Below are 22047 nucleotides of genomic sequence, written 5' to 3'. Positions count from 1 at the left end.
GATTACTGGTTGCTCCTTTGCACTTACCATGCATTACTGGTAACTCCCCTGCACTTACCATGGATTACTGGTAACTCCCCTGCATTTACCATGGATTACTGGTAGCTCCCCTGCACTTACCATACATTACTGGTTGCTCCTTTGCACTTACCATGGATTACTGGTAACTCCCCTGCACTTACCATGGATTACTGGTTGCTCCCTTGCACTTACTATGCATTACTCGTTGCTCCCCTGCACTTACCATGCATTACTCGTTGCTCCCTTGCACTTACCATGCATTACTGGTAGCTCCCCTGCACTTACCATGGATTACTGGTTGCTCCCTTGCACTTGCTATGCATTACTCGTTGCTCCCCTGCACTTACCATGCATTAATGATTGCTCCCTTGCACTTACCATGCATATCTGGTAGCTCTCCTGCACTTACCATGGATTACTCATTGCTCCCCTGCACTTACCATGCATTACTGGTTGCTCCCTTGCACTTACCATTGATTACTGGTAGCTCCCTTGCACTTACCATGCATTACTGGTAACTCCCCTGCACTTATCATGGATTACTGGTAACTCCCCTGCACTTACCATGCATTACTGGTTGCTCCCTTGCACTTACCATGGATTACTGGTTGCTCCCTTGCACTTACCATGGATTACTGGTTGCTCCCTTGCACTTACCATGGATTACTGGTAACTCCCCTGCACTTACCATGGATTACTGGTGGCTTCCCTGCACTTACCATGCATTACTGGTTGCTCCCTTGCACTTACCATGGATTACTGGTTGCTCCCTTGCATTTACCATGGATTACTGGTAACTCCCCTGCACTTACCATGCATTGCTGGTTGCTTCCCTGCACTTACCATGCATTGCTGGTAGCTCCCCTGCACTTACTATGCATTACTTGTTGCTCCCCTGCACTTACCATGCATTACTGGTTGTTCCCCACCACTTACCATGCATTACTTGTTGCTCCCTTGCACTTCCCATGCATTACTGGTAGCTCCCCTGCACTTACCCCACGTCCCTGGTGGCTCCCCTGTATTTACCCCACATCCTTGGGGACTCCCCTTCACTTACCCTGCATCTGAGGATGCTCATGATGTCATAAGTGCTGGGCAGGATCACACGGCTTAAGAGAGCTGGATGGCTCTATAAGTTTACAATGCATAGCTCTATAAGTTTACAATGCATAGCTTTATAACTTTACAATGCATAGCCCTATAACTTTATAAGGCATAGCTTTATAACTTTACAATGCATATCCCTATAACTTTACAATGCATAGCCCTATAACTTTACAATGCATAGCTCTATAACTTTACAATGCATAGCTCTATAACTTTACAATGCATAGCTCTATAACTTTACAATGCATAGCTCTATAACTTTACAATGCATAGCTCTATAACTTTACAATGCATAGCCCTATAACTTTATAAGGCATAGCTTTATAACTTTACAATGCATAGCCCTATAACTTTATAATGCATAGCCCTATAACTTTACAATGCATAGCTCTATAACTTTGCAATGCATAGCTTTATAACTTTACAATGCATAGCTCTATAACTTTACAATGCATAGCTCTATAACTTTATAATGCATAGCCCTATAACTTTACAATGCATAGCTCTATAACTTTGCAATGCATAGCTTTATAACTTTACAATGCATAGCTCTATAACTTTACAATGCATAGCTCTATAACTTTACAATGCATAGCTCTATAACTTTACAATGCATAGCTCTATAACTTTACAATGCATAGCCCTATAACTTTGTAATGCATAGCTTTATAACTTTGCAATGCATAGCTTTATATCTTTACAATGCATAGCTCTATAACTTTACAATGGACAGATCCTTATGTTAGAAAGTAAGAAAAAGAGGATATAACGTTTGTTTGATGCCTCTAACTACATACCTTTACAATATTAATATTTTTTGGTTCCGTTGCATGTTCATAGAACACACTAATTATTTTTAGGTCTTTCTGATCTAAGATGATCTCATCAGTGCATCAAGGTCCCTCAAACAATTTTACTAACACAAATTTTACCTTGAGAGAGATTTATCTCACTATGGGCTAGATTACGAGTGGAGCTCTATTTATCACTCCCACTCGCGTGCTAACTCTGCTTGAAGTGAGCTTTGTGCTTGGGACAAGTAGTCTATGGGGGAATATGCTGACGCGGTTGTGATATTTTAACTTCATCTTTTTGTGCACATTGGGTTAGCGTGCAAGCCAAAACGTTTCACTTTCAACTTGCTTCTAGCGGAGTTAGCGCTCGACCAGGAGGCATAATTAGTGATCTACTCGTAATCTATCCCAATATAAGGTCCCAAAAAATCTCAAACATTTTATGGGATTTTCTTTCTCCATGCCAGCAAGTTTTTGTTTATTATTTTGCCTTTATTAAGAAGTTTTTTGTTATAACTGGGCACTTTTTCTCTTTGTGAAAATGTATATATGTATTAAATAAATTTTTATTTAGCAGTGTCCATATAGGATAGCTATTTTTAAGGAATCCTATTTTGTAAAAAGAGGATTGTCACTTTTAGATGTCAAGATGCTCCTGATTTTAAATAAAGATTGGAAGGTGAAATGAACCAATAGTAAGTAGTTTGAGGCGGTATATTAAAAAATATTTAAATGTTATCTTTTGTAAATTGTGTGGTTTATGACTAATGTGCAAGATAAAACATGTCAGACCATTTCTTGCCTAATCTCCCGAAGATTGTGGATACTATATTCATATTTTTATTTTTTGGCTCAAACCCCCAAAAAATTCTTAATTTTCTTTTTTTTTTTATTAGAGAAACATGTATGTCCAGGATAAAAAAAGCTTTGATCTGAATGCTTCCTCTTTAAAGGGACAGTATACACCAATTTTCATAAAACTGCATGTAATAGACACTACTATAAAGAATGAGATGCACAGATACTAATATAAAAATCCAGTATAAAACCTTTTAAAAACGTACTTAGAAGCTATCCGTTTAGCTGTGTTGAAAAGGTAGGTGGAAAGCCCACTGCAAGTGGGAAATAAGACCCCCCCTTCCTCTGCATATGCCTTTACACAAACAGGAGTAAGCTGGAGTAGGTATCTGTCAGTATTCTCCTAAAACTTTGGGACTTGGTTTGGAGTCTGAAAATCTGAGCAATGCTATTTAAAAATAAGAAAAACTATACATTTAGAAAAAAAATAAAACAAACAACTTTATGGGCTATATAAATAGATCTATAAAACATTTATGCAAAGAAAAAAATAGTGTATAAAGGGCACGTTTCCCTATGCAGAAATAGAAAATTATATACTTAGGAAAATTATTAGTTGTAGTGTATGTTCGAAAAAATATAGCATTTAATTACTCATATAACATAATGTTATAAGAAACTAATGTTCCATACATGTTTAACAAATTGTTGGAAGAAAACTTCATAAAACATTTATTTCCCTTTATCTGCCCCCTGCAGGTAGAAGAGGAGAGAATGGAGAGTGAGTGCGAGCCAGAGAGAAGTGAGAACGATGAGCAAAATGATGGCGCTTTCCAGGCCCTGTCACATGACAGATTGCTGGGCGCACGGATCAGAGAGGCTGCACACAAACTTCTGGAGGCTGTTGGGAAATTTCTAGCCATCTTGCTTTTAGCTCTTGCAGGTAATCCAAAAGTATTTTATCTCTTTCAGAAGGAGCCACATTGCCTTAAATCAGGGATGGGGAACATTGGCCCTCCTGATGTTTCAGAACTACAATACCCATGATGCTTATGCACTCTGAAGTCCGGTTGAACATCATGGGAAATGTGGTTCTGAAACATCTGGAGGGTTCCCCATCTCTGACTTAAATGGATATTAAAGTTATTTTTTGTCGTATCTAAACGTTTTTTTGTGAAAAAATATTTCTGTGCTGAAAGGAATTTTTATTTTATTCTTCTGAGGTGTGTATCCACCAATGGAATTGTAAATTTCTCCAACATAGGTGTGTCCGGTCCACGGCGTCATCCTTACTTGTGGGATATTCTCTTCCCCAACAGGAAATGGCAAAGAGCCCAGCAAAGCTGGTCACATGATCCCTCCTAGGCTCCGCCTACCCCAGTCATTCTCTTTGCCGTTGTACAGGCAACATCTCCACGGAGATGGCTTAGAGTTTTTTAGTGTTTAACTGTAGTTTTTATTATTCAATCAAGAGTTTGTTATTTTGAAATAGTGCTGGTATGTACTATTTACTCAGAAACAGAAAAGAGATGAAGATTTCTGTTTGTATGAGGAAAATGATTTTAGCAACCGTCACTAAAATCCATGGCTGTTCCACACAGGACTGTTGAGAGCAATTAACTTCAGTTGGGGGAACAGTGAGCAGTCTCTTGCTGCTTGAGGTATGACACATTCTAACAAGACGATGTAATGCTGGAAGCTGTCATTTTCCCTATGGGATCCGGTAAGCCATGTTTATTACGATCGTAAATAAGGGCTTCAAAAAGGGCTTATTAAGACTGTAGACTTTTTCTGGGCTAAATCGATTCATTATTAACACATATTTAGCCTTGAGGAATCATTTTATCTGGGTATTTTGATATAATCATATCGGCAGGCACTGTTTTAGACACCTTATTCTTTAGGGGCTTTCCCAAAGCATAGGCAGAGCCTCATTTTCGCGCCGGTGTTGCGCACTTGTTTTTGAGAGGCATGGCATGCAGTCGCATGTGAGAGGAGCTCTGATACTTAGAAAAGACTTTCTGAAGGCGTCATTTGGTATCGTATTCCCCTTGGGGCTTGGTTGGGTCTCAGCAAAGCAGATACCAGGGACTGTAAAGGGGTTAAAGTTCAAAACGGCTCCGGTTCCGTTATTTTAAGGGTTAAAGCTTCCAAATTTGGTGTGCAATACTTTTAAGGCTTTAAGACACTGTGGTGAAAATTTGGTGAATTTTGAACAATTCCTTCATGTTTTTTCGCAATTGCAGTAATAAAGTGTGTTCAGTTTAAAATTTAAAGTGACAGTAACGGTTTTATTTTAAAACGTTTTTTGTACTTTGTTATCAAGTTTATGCCTGTTTAACATGTCTGAACTACCAGATAGACTGTGTTCTGAATGTGGGGAAGCCAGAATTCCTATTCATTTAAATAAATGTGATTTATGTGACAATGACAATGATGCCCAAGATGATTCCTCAAGTGAGGGGAGTAAGCATGGTACTGCATCATTCCCTCCTTCGTCTACACGAGTCTTGCCCACTCAGGAGGCCCCTAGTACATCTAGCGCGCCAATACTCCTTACTATGCAACAATTAACGGCTGTAATGGATAATTCTGTCAAAAACATTTTAGCCAAAATGAACACTTATCAGCGTAAGCGCGACTGCTCTGTTTTAGATACTGAAGAGCATGACGACGCTGATAATAATATTTCTGAAGGGCCCCTAACCCAGTCTGATGGGGCCAGGGAGGTTTTGTCTGAGGGAGAAATTACTGATTCAGGGAACATTTCTCAACAAGCTGAACCTGATGTGATTGCATTTAAATTTAAGTTGGAACATCTCCGCATTCTGCTTAAGGAGGTATTATCCACTCTGGATGATTGTGACAAGTTGGTCATCCCAGAGAAACTATGTAAAATGGACAAGTTCCTAGAGGTGCCGGGGCTCCCAGAAGCTTTTCCTATACCCAAGCGGGTGGCGGACATTGTTAATAAAGAATGGGAAAGGCCCGGTATTCCTTTCGTCCCTCCCCCCATATTTAAAAAATTGTTTCCTATGGTCGACCCCAGAAAGGACTTATGGCAGACAGTCCCCAAGGTCGAGGGAGCGGTTTCCACTTTAAACAAACGCACCACTATACCCATAGAGGATAGTTGTGCTTTCAAAGATCCTATGGATAAAAAATTAGAAGGTTTGCTTAAAAAGATGTTTGTTCAGCAGGGTTACCTTCTACAACCAATTTCATGCATTGTCCCTGTCGCTACAGCCGCATGTTTCTGGTTCGATGAGCTGATAAAGGCGGTCGATAGTGATTCTCCTCCTTATGAGGAGATTATGGACAGAATCAATGCTCTCGAATTGGCTAATTCTTTCACCCTAGACGCCACTTTGCAATTGGCTAGGTTAGCGGCTAAGAATTCTGGGTTTGCTATTGTGGCGCGCAGAGCGCTTTGGTTGAAATCCTGGTCGGCTGATGCGTCTTCCAAGAACAAGCTACTTAACATTCCTTTCAAGGGGAAAACGCTGTTTGGCCCTGACTTGAAAGAGATTATCTCTGATATCACTGGGGGTAAGGGCCACGCCCTTCCTCAGGATCGGCCTTTCAAGGCAAAAAATAAACCTAATTTTCGTCCCTTTCGTAGAAACGGACCAGCCCAAAGTGCTACGTCCTCTAAGCAAGAGGGTAATACTTCTCAATCCAAGCCAGCTTGGAGACCAATGCAAGGCTGGAACAAGGGAAAGCAGGCCAAGAAACCTGCCACTGCTACCAAGACAGCATGAAATGTTGGCCCCCGATCCGGGACCGGATCTGGTGGGGGGCAGACTCTCTCTCTTCGCTCAGGCTTGGGCAAGAGATGTTCTGGATCCTTGGGCGCTAGAAATAGTCTCCCAAGGTTATCTTCTGGAATTCAAGGGACTTCCCCCAAGGGGGAGGTTCCACAGGTCTCAGTTGTCTTCAGACCACATAAAAAGACAGGCATTCTTACATTGTGTAGAAGACCTGTTAAAAATGGGAGTGATTCATCCTGTTCCATTAAGAGAACAAGGGATGGGGTTCTACTCCAATCTGTTTATAGTTCCCAAAAAAGAGGGAACGTTCAGACCAATCTTAGATCTCAAGATTTTAAACAAGTTTCTCAAGGTTCCATCGTTCAAGATGGAAACCATTCGAACTATTCTTCCTTCCATCCAGGACGGTCAATTCATGACCACGGTGGATTTAAAGGATGCGTATCTACATATTCCTATCCACAAGGAACATCATCGGTTCCTGAGGTTCGCATTCCTGGACAAACATTACCAGTTCGTGGCGCTTCCTTTCGGATTAGCCACTGCTCCAAGGATTTTCACAAAGGTACTAGGGTCCCTTCTAGCTGTGCTAAGACCAAGGGGCATTGCTGTAGTACCTTACTTGGACGACATTCTGATTCAAGCGTCGTCCCTTCCTCAAGCAAAGGCTCACACGGACATTGTCCTGGCCTTTCTCAGATCTCACGGATGGAAAGTGAACGTGGAAAAGAGTTCTCTATCTCCGTCAACAAGGGTTCCCTTCTTGGGAACAATAATAGACTCCTTAGAAATGAGGATTTTTCTGACAGAGGCCAGAAAAACAAAACTTCTAGACTCTTGTCGGATACTTCATTCCGTTCCTCTTCCTTCCATAGCTCAGTGCATGGAAGTGATCGGGTTGATGGTAGCGGCAATGGACATAGTTCCTTTTGCACGCATTCATCTAAGACCATTACAACTGTGCATGCTCAGTCAGTGGAATGGGGACTATACAGACTTGTCTCCGAAGATACAAGTAAATCAGAGGACCAGAGACTCACTCCGTTGGTGGCTGTCCCTGGACAACCTGTCACGAGGGATGACATTCCGCAGACCAGAGTGGGTCATTGTCACGACCGACGCCAGTCTGATGGGCTGGGGCGCGGTCTGGGGATCCCTGAAAGCTCAGGGTCTTTGGTCTCGGGAAGAATCTCTTCTACCGATAAATATTCTGGAACTGAGAGCGATATTCAATGCTCTCAAGGCTTGGCCTCAGCTAGTGAGGGCCAAGTTCATACGGTTTCAATCAGACAACATGACAACTGTTGCGTACATCAACCATCAGGGGGGAACAAGGAGTTCCCTGGCGATGGAAGAAGTGACCAAAATCATTCTATGGGCGGAGTCTCACTCCTGCCACCTGTCTGCTATCCACATCCCAGGAGTGGAAAATTGGGAAGCGGATTTTCTGAGTCGTCAGACATTGCATCCGGGGGAGTGGGAACTCCATCCGGAAATCTTTGCCCAAGTCACTCAGCTGTGGGGCATTCCAGACATGGATCTGATGGCCTCTCGTCAGAACTTCAAAGTTCCTTGCTACGGGTCCAGATCCAGGGATCCCAAGGCGGCTCTAGTGGATGCACTAGTAGCACCTTGGACCTTCAAACTAGCTTATGTGTTCCCGCCGTTTCCTCTCATCCCCAGGCTGGTAGCCAGGATCAATCAGGAGAGGGCGTCGGTGATCTTGATAGCTCCTGCGTGGCCACGCAGGACTTGGTATGCAGATCTGGTGAATATGTCATCGGCTCCACCTTGGAAGCTACCTTTGAGACGAGACCTTCTTGTTCAGGGTCCGTTCGAACATCCGAATCTGGTTTCACTCCAGCTGACTGCTTGGAGATTGAACGCTTGATCTTATCGAAGCGAGGGTTCTCAGATTCTGTTATCGATACTCTTGTTCAGGCCAGAAAGCCTGTAACTAGAAAGATTTACCACAAAATTTGGAAAAAATATATCTGTTGGTGTGAATCTAAAGGATTCCCTTGGGACAAGGTTAAGATTCCTAGGATTCTATCCTTCCTTCAAGAAGGATTGGAAAAAGGATTATCTGCAAGTTCCCTGAAGGGACAGATTTCTGCCTTGTCTGTGTTACTTCACAAAAAGCTGGCCGCTGTGCCAGATGTTCAAGCCTTTGTTCAGGCTCTGGTTAGAATTAAGCCTGTTTACAAACCTTTGACTCCTCCTTGGAGTCTCAATTTAGTTCTTTCAGTTCTTCAGGGGGTTCCGTTTGAACCCTTGCATTCCGTTGATATTAAGTTATTATCTTGGAAAGTTTTGTTTTTAGTTGCAATTTCTTCTGCTAGAAGAGTTTCAGAATTATCTGCTCTGCAGTGTTCTCCTCCTTATCTGGTGTTCCATGCAGATAAGGTGGTTTTACGTACTAAACCTGGTTTTCTTCCAAAAGTTGTTTCTAACAAAAACATTAACCAGGAGATTATCGTACCTTCTCTGTGTCCGAAACCAGTTTCAAAGAAGGAACGTTTGTTGCACAATTTGGATGTTGTTCGCGCTCTAAAATTCTATTTAGATGCTACAAAGGATTTTAGACAAACATCTTCCTTGTTTGTTGTTTATTCCGGTAAAAGGAGAGGTCAAAAAGCAACTTCTACCTCTCTCTCTTTTTGGATTAAAAGCATCATCAGATTGGCTTACGAGACTGCCGGACGGCAGCCTCCCGAAAGAATCACAGCTCATTCCACTAGGGCTGTGGCTTCCACATGGGCCTTCAAGAACGAGGCTTCTGTTGATCAGATATGTAGGGCAGCGACTTGGTCTTCACTGCACACTTTTACCAAATTTTACAAGTTTGATACTTTTGCTTCTTCTGAGGCTATTTTTGGGAGAAAGGTTTTGCAAGCCGTGGTGCCTTCCATTTAGGTGACCTGATTTGCTCCCTCCCTTCATCCGTGTCCTAAAGCTTTGGTATTGGTTCCCACAAGTAAGGATGACGCCGTGGACCGGACACACCTATGTTGGAGAAAACAGAATTTATGTTTACCTGATAAATTACTTTCTCCAACGGTGTGTCCAGTCCACGGCCCGCCCTGGTTTTTTTAATCAGGTCTGATGATTTATTTTCTTTAACTACAGTCACCACGGTACCATATGGTTTCTCCTATGCAAATATTCCTCATTAACGTCGGTCGAATGACTGGGGTAGGCGGAGCCTAGGAGGGATCATGTGACCAGCTTTGCTGGGCTCTTTGCCATTTCCTGTTGGGGAAGAGAATATCCCACAAGTAAGGATGACGCCGTGGACCGGACACACCGTTGGAGAAAGTAATTTATCAGGTAAACATAAATTCTGTTTTTTTCCCTTTGCCTTGTTCTTATGCCTAGACCAGTTGTGCACACAACATACACTTCCTGGTAGCTTCAGCATCTATTTGAAAAGCTGTAACATTAACTTTTTTCATGGAAATTTATATTAACCGGTCTAAATAAAGCTATTTTAAATTCATAAGAGTTTAAAGTTAATGTCCCTTTAATGTTTTCAGGAGTTAAAAAACACTTGTATGTCAAAACATTTAAAGAACATGAATGCAGAATGTATGCGCAATTTATCTAATCCTCCAGAAGAAGTCAAATTTAAAACATAGTAAACAGTTTGTAATCACAATATTTTTCAAGTCTTACAATAAATTAACATACCAAATGAGTGATAAAAAAAAATCTGAATGCATTAACACCTTGTTTGTTGCAATAGTTTTTCAGGGGCTAAGCTCCACCCACCACTTGCCGAATCGGGAGGAGCCAATATGGACTTGTTACTAGGGTACATACAGCTAAACACTGGCATTTTGTTAACAAAAAGTTGCCTTGTTTTTCAGTTTCTTATTCAATCATCTCTGCTGTTGCCAATTAAGGACAAGTAAGTGGCACAGTTAGGCTTGTGAAGGCTGCCATGTGCACTTCAAATACTCAGATGTTAAATTACGGGAACAGAAAACAAAATAGATAATAAAAGTGCAGCGCAAAATTGTTTTACTGTGCATAATTAACTATTAAATAAATATGTGTTTATTTTCCATTTAACCATGCCCAATTGGTTGTCCAGAGATTAATTTCTCCAACATTGGTGTGTCCGGTCCACGGCATCATCCTTACTTGAGGGAATATCTCTTCCCCAACAGGTAATGGCAAAAAGTCCCAGCAAAGCTGGCCATATAGTCCCTCCTAGGCTCCGCCCACCCCAGTCATTCTCTTTGCCGTTGCACAGGCAACATCTCCACGGAGATGGTTAAGAGTATGTGGTGTTTAGTTGTAGTTTTTTTATTCTACTATCAAGAGTTTGTTATTTTAAAATAGTGCTGGTATGTACTATTTACTCTGAAACAGAAAAAGATGATGATTTCTGTTTGTGAGAGGAAGATGATTTTAGCAGACAGTAACTAAAATCGATTGCTGTTTCCACATAGGACTGTTGAGATGAAGTAACTTCAGTTGGGGGAAACAGTTAGCAGACTTTTCTGCTTAAGGTATGACTAGCCATATTTCTAACAAGACTGTGTAATGCTGGAAGGCTGTCATTTCCCCTCATGGGGACCGGTAAGCCATTTTCTCAACAGAATAAAGGGCTTAATATGGGCTATAAAACTGGTAGACACTTTTATGGGCTAAATCGATTGCTTTATTTGGACATTTTATACATGTTTATGCTGATAATTCACACTTATAAACTTGGGGAACGTTTTTTAACGTCAGGCACTATGTTAGACACCTTTTCCAGTCAGGAAGGGCCTTCCCAGTTGTAGGCTGAGCCTCATTTTCGCGCCATTACTGCGCAGTTGTTTTTGAGAGCAAGACATGCAGATGCATGTGTGAGGACCTGAAAGTAGTTGGAAAAGTTCCTAGAAGGCGTCATTTGGTAGCCTTTGCTTGGTAAAGTCACAGCAAAGGCTGTAGCTGGGACTGTATAGGGGTTAAATCTGTAACCGGCTCCGGTTTTGTTATTTTAAGGGTTAAAGCTCTGAAAATTGGTGTGCAATACTTTAAAATGCTTTAAGACACTGTGGTGAAATGTTGGTAAATTTTGAACAATTCCTTCATATTTTTTCACATATTCAGTAATAAAGTGTGCTCTGTTTAAAATTTAAAGAGACCGTAACGGTTTTGTTTTAAAACGGTTTTTGTGCTTTATTGACAAGTTTAAGCCTGTTTAACATGTCTGTGCCTTCTGATAAGCTATGTTCTATATGTATGAAAGTCAATGTGTCTCCCCCTTCAAAATTGTGTGATAATTGTGCCATAGCGTCCAAACAATGTAAGGACAATACTGTCACAGATAATGAAGTTGCCCAAGATGATTCATCAGATGAAGGGAGTAGACATGGTTCTACATCATCTCCTTCTGTGTCTATACCAGTTTTGCCCACGCAGGAGGCCCCTAGTACTTCTTTTAAGCCGCCAATGCTTATTACCATGCAACAATTGACGGCTGTAATGGATAACTCCATAGCAAATATTTTATCCAAAATGCCTGCATATCAGAGAAAGCGCGATTGCTCTGTTTTAAACACTGAAGAGCAGGAGGGCGCTGATGATAATTGTTCTGTCATACCCTCACACTAATCTGAAGGGGCCATGAGGGAGGTTTTGTCAGATGGGGAAATTTCAGATTCAGGCTGAACCTGATGTTGTGACATTTAAGTTTAAATTAGAACATCTCCGCGCACTGCTTAAGGAGGTGTTATCTACTCTGGATGATTGTGACAACTTGGTCATTCCAGAAAAATTATGCAAGATGGACAAGTTCCTAGAGGTTCCGGTGCACCCCGACGCTTTTCCTATACCCAAGCGGGTGGCAGACATAGTGAATAAGGAGTGGGAGAAGCCCGGCATACCTTTTGTTCCCCCTCCTATATTTAAGAAATTATTTCCTATGGTCGACCCCAGAAAGGACTTATGGCAGACAGTCCCTAAGGTCGAGGGGGCAGTTTCTACTCTAAACAAGCGCACTACTATTCCTATCGAGGATAGTTGTGCTTTCAAAGATCCTATGGATAAAAAATTGGAGGGTTTGCTTAAAAAGATTTTTGTACAGCAAGGTTACCTTCTACAACCCATTTCATGCATTGTTCCTGTCACTACAGCAGCGTGGTTCTGGTTCGAGGAACTAGAAAAGTCGCTCAGTAGAGAGACTCCATATGAGGAGGTTATGGACAGAGTTCACGCACTTAAGTTGGCTAACTCTTTTATTTTAGATGCCGCTTTGCAATTAGCTAGATTAGCGGCGAAAAATTCAGGGTTTGCAATTGTGGAGCGCAGAGCGCTTTGGCTAAAGTCTTGGTCAGCGGATGTATCATCCAAGACAAAATTGCTTAACATCCCCTACAAGGGTAAAACTCTCTTTGGACCAGAATTGAAAGAGATTATCTCAGACATCACTGGGGGAAAGGGCCACACCCTCCCACAAGATAGGCCTTTCAAGGCCAAGAATAAGTCTAATTTTCGTTCCTTTCGTAATTTCAGGAACGGACCGGCCTCTAATTCTGCATCCTCTAAGCAAGAGGGTAATGCCTCACAGTCCAAACCAGCCTGGAAACCGATGCAAGGCTGGAACAAGGGTAAGCAGACCAAGAAGCCTGCTACCGCTAACAAAACAGCATGAAGGAGTAGCCCCTGATCTGGGACCGGATCTAGTGGGGGGCAGACTCTCTCTCTTTGCTCAGGCTTGGGCAAGAGATGTTCAGGATCCCTGGACGCTAGAAATAGTTTCTCAGGGTTATCTTCTGGAATTCAAGGAACTACCCCCAAGGGGAAGGTTCCACATGTCTCACTTATCCTCAAACCAAATAAAGAGACAGGCGTTCTTACATTGTGTAGAAGACCTGTTAAAGATGGGAGTGATACACCCAGTTCCAATGACGGAACAAGTAATGGGATTTTACTCAAATCTGTTCGTAGTTCCCAAAAAAGAGGGAACCTTCAGACCAATTCTGGATTTAAAGATCCTAAACAAATTTCTCAGGGTACCATAGTTCAAAATGGAAACCATTCGAACGATTCTACCCACTATCCAGGAAGGTCAATTTATGACTACCGTGGATCTAAAGGATGCGTACCTACATATTCCTATCCACAAAGAACATCATCAGTTCCTAAGGTTCGCCTTTCTGGACAAACATTTCCAGTTTGTGGCCCTCCCATTCGGATTAGCCACTGCTCCAAGGATTTTCACAAAGGTACTCGGGTCCCTTCTAGCGGTTCTAAGACCGAGGGGCATTGCAGTAGTACCATACTTGGACGACATTCTAATACAAGCGTCGTCCCTTTCAAAAGCAAAGGCTCATACAGACATCGTTCTGGCCTTTCTCAGATCTCACGGATGGAAGGTGAACATAGAAAAAAGTTCTCTGTCTCCGTCAACAAGAGTTCCCTTCTTGGGAACAATAATAGATTCCTTAGAAATGAGGATTTTTCTGACAGATGTCAGAAAGTCAAAACTTCTAAGCGCTTGTCAAGTTCTTCATTCTGTTCCACGTCCTTCCATAGCTCAGTACATGGAAGTAGTAGGGTTGATGGTTGCAGCAATGGACATAGTTCCTTTTGCGCGAATTCATCTAAGACCATTACAACTGTGCATGCTGAAACAGTGGAATGGGGACTATACAGACTTGTCTCCAGTGAAAGAGATTCACTCCGTTGGTGGCTAACCCTGGGCCACCTATCCCAGGGAATGAGCTTCCGCAGACCAGAGTGGGTCATTGTCACGACCGATGCCAGTCTAGTGGGCTGGGGCGCGGTCTGGGAATCCCTGAAAGCTCAGGGACTATGGTCTCGGGAAGAGTCTCTTCTCCCGATAAACATTCTGGAACTAAGAGCGATATTCAATGTTCTCAGGGCTTGGCCTCAGCTTGCAAAGGCCAGATTCATAAGATTCCAATCAGACAACATGACGACTGTTGCGTATATCAATCATCAGGGGGAACAAGGAGTTCCCTGGCGATGAAAGAAGTGACCAAAATAATACAACGGGCGGAGGATCACTCCTGCCATCTATCTGCGATCCACATCCCAGGTGTGGAAAACTGGGAAGCGGATTATCTGAGTCGTCAGACATTCCATCCGGGGGAGTGGGAACTCCACCCGGAGATCTTTGCCCAGTTGACTCAATTATGGGGCATTCCAGACATGGATCTGATGGCGTCTCGTCAGAACTTCAAGGTTCCTTGCTACGGGTCCAGATCCAGGGATCCCAAGCGACTCTAGTGGATGCACTAGTAGCACCTTGGACCTTCAACCTAGCTTATGTGTTTCCACCGTTTCCTCTCATTCCCAGGCTGGTAGCCAGGATCAAACAGGAGAGGGCCTCGGTGATCTTGATAGCTCCTGCGTGGCCACGCAGGACTTGGTATGCAGACCTGGTGAATATGTCATCGGTTCCACCATGGAAGCTACCTTTGAGACAGGACCTTCTTGTTCAGGGTCCAATCGAGCATCCAAATCTGGTCTCCCTCCAGCTGACGGCTTGGAGATTGAACGCTTGTTTCTATCAAAGCGTGGGTTTTCAGATTCTGTGATAGATACTCTGGTTCAGGCCAGAAAACCGGTAACTAGAAAGATTTACCATAAAATATGGAAAAGATATATCTGCTGGTGTGAATCCAAGGGATTCCCATGGAATAAGATAAAAATTCCTAAGATTCTTTCCTTTCTGCAAGAAGGTTTGGATAAAGGATTATCTGCGAGTTCTCTAAAGGGACAGATTTCTGCTTTATCTGTCTTACTACACAAACGACTGGCAGCTGTGCCAGATGTTCAAGCATTTGTTCAGGCTCTGGTTAGGATCAAGCCTGTTTACAGACCTTTGACTCCTCCCTGGAGTTTAAATCTAGTTCTTTCAGTTCTTCAAGGGGTTCCGTTTGAACCTCTACATTCCATAGATATTAAGTTGTTATCTTGGAAAGTTTTGTTTTTGGTTGCTATTTCTTCTGCTAGAAGAGTTTCAGAGTTATCTGCTCTGCAGTGTTCTCCGCCCTATCTGGTGTTCCATGCAGATAAGGTGGTTTTGCGTACTAAGCCTGGTTTTCTTCCAAAGGTTGTTTCTAACAAAAATATTAACCAGGAGATAGTTGTACCTTCTTTGTGTCCGAATCCAGTTTCAAAGAAGGAACGTTTGTTACACAATTTGGACGTAGTCCGTGCTCTAAAATTCTATTTAGAAGCTACAAAAGATTTCAGACAAACATCTTCTCTGTTTGACGTCTATTCTGGTAAAAGGAGAGGTCAAAAAGCGACTTCTACCTCTCTTTCCTTTTGGCTTAAAAGCATCATCCGATTGGCTTACGAGACTGCCGGACGGCAGCCTCCTGAAAGAATCACAGCTCACTCCACTAGGGCTGTGGCTTCCACATGGGCCTTCAAGAACGAGGCTTCTGTTGATCAGATATGTAAGGCAGCGACTTGGTCTTCACTGCACACTTTTGCCAAATTTTACAAATTTGATACTTTTGCTTCTTCGGAGGTTATTTTTGGGAGAAAGGTTTTGCAAGCCATGGTGCCTTCCGTTTAGTTAACCTGATTTTCTCCCTCCCTTCATCCGTGTCCTAAAGCTTTGGTATTGGTTCCCACAAGTAAGGATGACGCCGTGGACCGGACACACCAATGTTGGAGAAAACAGAATTTATGCTTACCTGATAAATTACTTTCTCCAACGGTGTGTCCGGTCCACGGCCCGCCCTGGTTTTTTTTAATCAGGTCTGATGAATTATTTTCTCTAACTACAGTCACCACGGTACCATATGGTTTCTCCTATTTTTTCCTCCTGTCCGTCGGTCGAATGACTGGGGTGGGCGGAGCCTAGGAGGGACTATATGGCCAGCTTTGCTGGGACTCTTTGCCATTTCCTGTTGGGGAAGAGATATTCCCTCAAGTAAGGATGACGCCGTGGACCGGACACACCGTTGGAGAAAGTAATTTATCAGGTAAGCATAAATTCTGTTTTTTATAGATATTTTGATTAATAAAATATAACTCTTCAAAGGGTTAGCACATAACTTTATACATTGTTAATTTAATTTAAATAGACGTGAAAGTAATTTTTAATGAAAAAAAATCCTTGACTACTAACACAGCTGTGGGAAACGTCCCTCATAGCATTTATAAAGAAGTAGGTTGCGCAGAAATAAACCTTTTCAGATAATTTCAATATAAATTCAAACAGTTTAAATCTAATCTTTTCTTGAATAGTGAAAAAAATATTTTAGGATGTTTATTTGTTGGTCTTCTGTAAGTATGATAGAACTGTAGACCCATTAATGTTAATCATTCATTTTAAAATGTTGTCATTTTTCTTTCATAAGGGGGAGAGAGTCCATGATCCATAACAGTTGGGATTAAGCTTCCTCCACCAGGAGGCAGGCAAAAATGTACCCAACACATCAAGAACTTTAATCCTTCCCACCTCCTGCTTCTCCTCAGTCTTAATTCTTGCCTTCACGGGAGAAGAGGCGAATGATGCTGTGCCTGAAATATTCTGCTGAAAAGGGGTTCTCAAAATGCTGTGAGGCCCATCATCCCCCTTACAGGACCGAGAATAGGGCAGAGAGGTGAGAATGGGTACCATGGTTGGTGAAATATATTCTTTTGTGGGAGTTTTTTACCAGCCTCCCGCAGGGAGTCCAAGTGACCCCTGAGTTAGAATCCTGGATAGAATCCATATAATCCATCTTTACTGCTGGACACAGGTGAATTCATTAGGCGAGTAAGTGGATAGGTAATTATATTTTATTTTCTATCACTCACAGCCCAAAACTGTACCACAGGGGGAACTTGATGGCAAAGGGGACTTATATTTCTGGGACATTATTGTGTAAAGATTGAGATTGAGAAATATCACACACAGTAATTCTGCTCTTGGACAGTATAGTGTTAATCTCCAAGGTTCTTTATTGTTTACTGAGTACAAGCTGTGTGCCTTTACTTCTGTGGTTAGGTATTCATTTTACACATTGATTTTTTGGGTGTCTGGAGCCATTGACTGGGTGGTGTGCCTTAGCAGCTGGCAGGGCGCTGGGAATGGTGTTGTACCAACTGCGGAGGGGTTAACTTTGCGTCCTTAGTACTTGGCATTTCTTGGCTAAAGCTTCATAATCCCACTATTTACTGGGATTTATCTAAAGTTAAATTCCAATCTGATTATTGCACTAATACTTGCTTTTCCCATATCCCCCTGCTTCAAGTAAATTACTCCACCTTACCAGCTCATTATTCAGAATTTATTGATGTGTTTGACAAAAAAGAGGCAGACTCACTCCCTCCACATAGACCCTATGATTTCCCCATTGATTTATTACCCGGGTCATCTATACTATTTGGTCGTTTTTACCCATTATCAGAAAATTAATTACAACACTTAAATGAATACTTAGATGACAATTTAAGAAAGGGCTTCATAAGTCTATCCACCTCTCCAGCAGGTGCTGCCATGTTTGTTGTTTTATTGATTACAGGGAATAAAATAAATGAACAATAAAAACAGATATCCACTGCCCTTAATTCCAGAATTAATTAATAGAAATATTGCAGGGAGCTACAATTTATACAAAGCTTAACCTTGGGGTTCTTACAATCTTATCAGAATACGTCAAGGAGATGAATGGAAGACTGCCTTTCGCACACATTATGAGTTGTATGAGTATAATTTACCTAAGGTAGATGGAGCTTTTTCTACTCTTGCAAAGAGGACTACCATTCTTTTTGTGGACAGCACATCTTTCAAGGACCCCAATGGATTGGAAGCTGAAGGCTTACCATAGGAAGTCATTCTTACAAGTTGGGTTTCTATTTAAAGCAGCTGTGAGCGTTACCTGTGTGGCAGAGGCGGTCACCTTGTGGTGTGATTCAGTTTCAGAGTTAGTCAATGATGACACCTCTCTAGAAGAGATTCTGAACTGTTAAAGGGTGATCAAATTAGCAAATTATTTCATTTGCAAGGCAATTATGGATATTGTCTGATTAAATGCCAAGAACGTGGGCTTAGCGGTTCTTGCCCGCACAGCATAATGGCTAAAGTCCTAGTTGGCCTATATGGTATCAAAAAGTAGAGAGCTGCATCTTGCCTTCAAAGGCAAGTCTTTATTTGGTTGAGGCCTGGACTCCATTATATCCATGGTGATAGGAGGTAAAGGAGCATCCTTGTCCAGGATAGGCGGTCTGAGCCTGTTTCAGCAGTCGTCTGTGTCGTGTCTGTTCAGGATCCTTGGGTATTAAACATAATCTCAGAGGGTTACAGAATAGGTTTCAAATTCAGGCCTCCTCGAGGAAGGTTCCTTCTGTCTCATGTTTCCAAAAATCCAGTGAACACTTCAATGTGATTGTGCCGGTTCCAAACAAGGAATATCGTCTAGGGTACTTATTCATATCTTTTCATAGTATCAAAGAAGGAATGCACTTTCAGGCCAATTCTGGATTTGAAATTTCTCAACTAATGTCCGAGTGTCCTTACCTTCAAAATGGAGACAATTCGCACAATCCTGCCGTTGATCCAAAGAGGTCAATACATGACCACAATAGATTTGAAGGAAGCCTATCTGCATATTCCTATTCACAGGGAACATTACAAGTTTCTCAAGTTCAGGATAAACATTATCGGTTTGTGTATCTTACCTTTGGTTTGGCGATGGCTCCACGGATTTTCACCAAGGTCTTGAGAGCTCATTTGTCAACCATAGGAGTGAAAGGGATTTACTCCTTATTTGGACGACATTTTCATTCAAACTCCTTCTTTTCTTATGACTTCTCAGCACGCAGAGTCTGTGGTTCAGCTTTTGAATGAACAAGGGGGAAACATTAATCTCCCAAAAAGTTTATCTCCAAACACCATGGTGATGTTCCTAGGAGTGGCCATAGACTCGGTTTCTATGCATCTTTCCCTGACAGATGTGGTGTCCGCATTGCCGACGATTGCTCAGTGCATGGAAGTTATAGGGGTAATGGTAGCAGCTTTTGATGCCATCCTATTTGCAAAGTTTCATTTTTGTCCTCTTCAACTTGCCATGCCCTGTCAATGGAATGGAGATTCTTCAGACTTGTCTCAGTCAATCTGTCTGGATGGATGTCTCACAACTCTATAATTAAGGTTGCGCCTTTTCTTCGTCCATCCTGGATAGTGATTAGCACAGACGCCAGCTCCTCAGGATGGAGGGCCGTCTGGGGGAGCCTGAAAATGCAGGGAGTTTGCTTACCTCAGTAGGCGAGGTTGCCAATAAATGTATTAAAACTTTGTACAATCTTTCGGGCTCTTCAGAGTTAGCCTCAAGAACAAGACTTATCTGAGATTTCAGTCAGACAACATAACAGCAGTTGCGTACATAAATCATCAAGGTGGAACCAAGAGTTCTCTGGCAAAGGAAGGAGGTTTCTCGTATTCTTCTTTGGGCATCCACATCCCGGAACTCAACAATTGGGAGGCGGACTTCCTCAGACGCCAGACATTTCATTCATGTGAGTGGTCTGTCAGTCAGTATGTATTCAACCAAATTGTAGCTCGCAGGGGGAGACTGGAGATAGACATGATGGCATTTTGTTTGAACCCCAAACTCCCCAAGTACTGTTCCAGGTCCAGGGGTCCTTAAGTGACTCTTATTAGAATCCAGTTAAATAAAATACTGCCTTTTTCAAGAGCAATAAAACCATAAATAACTCAGCTCATTTATTTGTGGTTTTATTGCTCTTGAGAAATGCAGTTTATCTACTGCAACCGGTCAAGCACATTACTTATTGTAATAGCTTTTTTAAAGTATTTTATTAAAACTGTATTCTACAAGATTTGTTTGATCCTGTTTTATTGAATAAAAGAACTCCTGTTTGTGTATACCTGTGAGTACTCTCCAATCTTTGCGTTCCTTTGGTCCAACTGTATTACGCTATTCCTGGTCTTTCTATTCTGAGGTGAAGCCTAACCATGGGTGAATTTGTGGAAGACTCAGTGACTACCAGACCAGTATTCCCAGGAGGACAGCGCCGCCATACAGACAAGCAAGGGAAGATTAACTGTTTTGTAAAACAACATTAAAGGGAAGTTTAACTGTAGTTGTAAAACAACTCTTCTAAAAATATATCCAAAACAGCAGATTGACAGGAAGGTACTCTAGGCAGCAATATCTGGTTAATGATGTGCCTGCCCAGTTTTTGGTTCACCCTATTTTTCATGTTACAGTAGACTCCATGGCTTAGGTATTGAAAATCCAACTGTTATGGCTTGTGGACCTTTTGAAAGAAAACATAATTTATTCTAACCTGATAAATGTATTTCTTTCATGGTAGTGAGAGTCCTGGAGACCCACCCAATTTATCAGACGGTTCTGGCATGCACCTAATTACCCTGCTTTGTTCTTCCTGCTTTTTTGTTTGTTCTCCTTGCTTGGCAATATATTAGATGTAGGGGAAGCAAGAGGTGGGAGGGATTAAAGCTCTTGATATGTTGGGTACATTTTTGCCTTCCTCCTGGTGGAGGGAACTTAATTCCAACTGTTACGGCTTGTGGACTCTCATCACCATGAAAGAAAGAAATTTAACAGGTAAGAATAAATTATGTTTTTTTCTAAAGAGAATACTGCAGTGATGTAACATTAGTGTATGTCAGAGTGCATGCAAAAACTTGTATGTCTTGTTCAATCTTTCCTATTTGAGTCAGAACTTTTCTTGGTTTGCCAAGTTGCTGTCATTTTAAAGGGCACATAGAAGGCATAATGCAAATAACACAAACAATCCTTATTAGAACACTTGTTAACACTGTGTTATTGTTTGTTTGTTTCAAAGGAACGAAGTACACTTACCTTTAGCTTGATAAGCTAGCTTCATTATTTCAGCACCCAAAGTACAAAAGAAAATGCTTACTAAAAAAAACTTGCATTTTTGCTATAGACTTGTGCCTTTAGTAAAAGTTATCATTGTTTAGTGGCGTGTGTCACATTGGTGAAGATGCAGACTGACTATGCAAACTGCCACCATTTATCTAAACAGACTACGTATTTTACTGCAGATGTAATTGAGCACATTGTTTTGTCCTGTTAAAGCGATAGCTTTTACTAGTTCTTTACTAGTTCTTACTAATAAAATGTGTATTGTAAAAATGCTTCTATTCAAAACTGATTAAAAGTGAATACAAAACCAATATGACTGTGTAGCTTTAAACAATGTTTTAACTAATCAAGCAAGGTGCTATTTGGATGGGTTTTTTTCAGTCCCTCTACCCTTATTTTTTTGGTATCTCCCCTTTGCTTGCTTTAGGTATCACTGTTCCTTCGGCCTTCTCTGCCGCCTATTACCTGGTCTTCGTTGGTCTCTGCACATGGTGGGCTTGCCACTTTCCCATGAGCCGTCTTGGCTTCAACACCCTGTGTGTCATGATTGGTTTCTTCGCTGGGGGACATTTGATCTGTCTCTATAGTTACCAGACCCAGTTCGTCCAACATGTCTTCCCTCCTCAGCACCTTTGGGCGAGGTATGTACCTGGCAATATTCAGTTCTGTTTTTGCGGCATATCTGTTAAGAAGTTGAACTCTAGGCAC

At 41.8% G+C, this 22047-nt stretch overlaps 1 protein-coding gene across 3 annotated transcripts in view; it reads left to right on the top strand.

Annotated features, from left to right (window-relative positions):
- The window catches only part of PIEZO1 (piezo type mechanosensitive ion channel component 1), a 627492-nt gene that overhangs the window by 344389 nt on the left and 261056 nt on the right, over nt 1–22047 (top strand). For all 3 annotated transcript variants that reach the window (XM_053706596.1, XM_053705806.1, XM_053707404.1), the window contains 2 exons: nt 3483–3666; nt 21767–21980. In XM_053706596.1, the coding sequence (XP_053562571.1) occupies nt 3483–3666; nt 21767–21980 (398 nt within the window). The remainder of the gene's footprint in view (nt 1–3482; nt 3667–21766; nt 21981–22047) is intronic.

Source organism: Bombina bombina, chromosome 1, assembly GCF_027579735.1.
Source record: "Bombina bombina isolate aBomBom1 chromosome 1, aBomBom1.pri, whole genome shotgun sequence".
Taxonomy (NCBI): Eukaryota; Metazoa; Chordata; class Amphibia; order Anura; family Bombinatoridae; genus Bombina; species Bombina bombina.
Note: the sequence above shows the minus strand (reverse complement) of the source record. Positions and strands in the feature narration are given on the sequence as shown.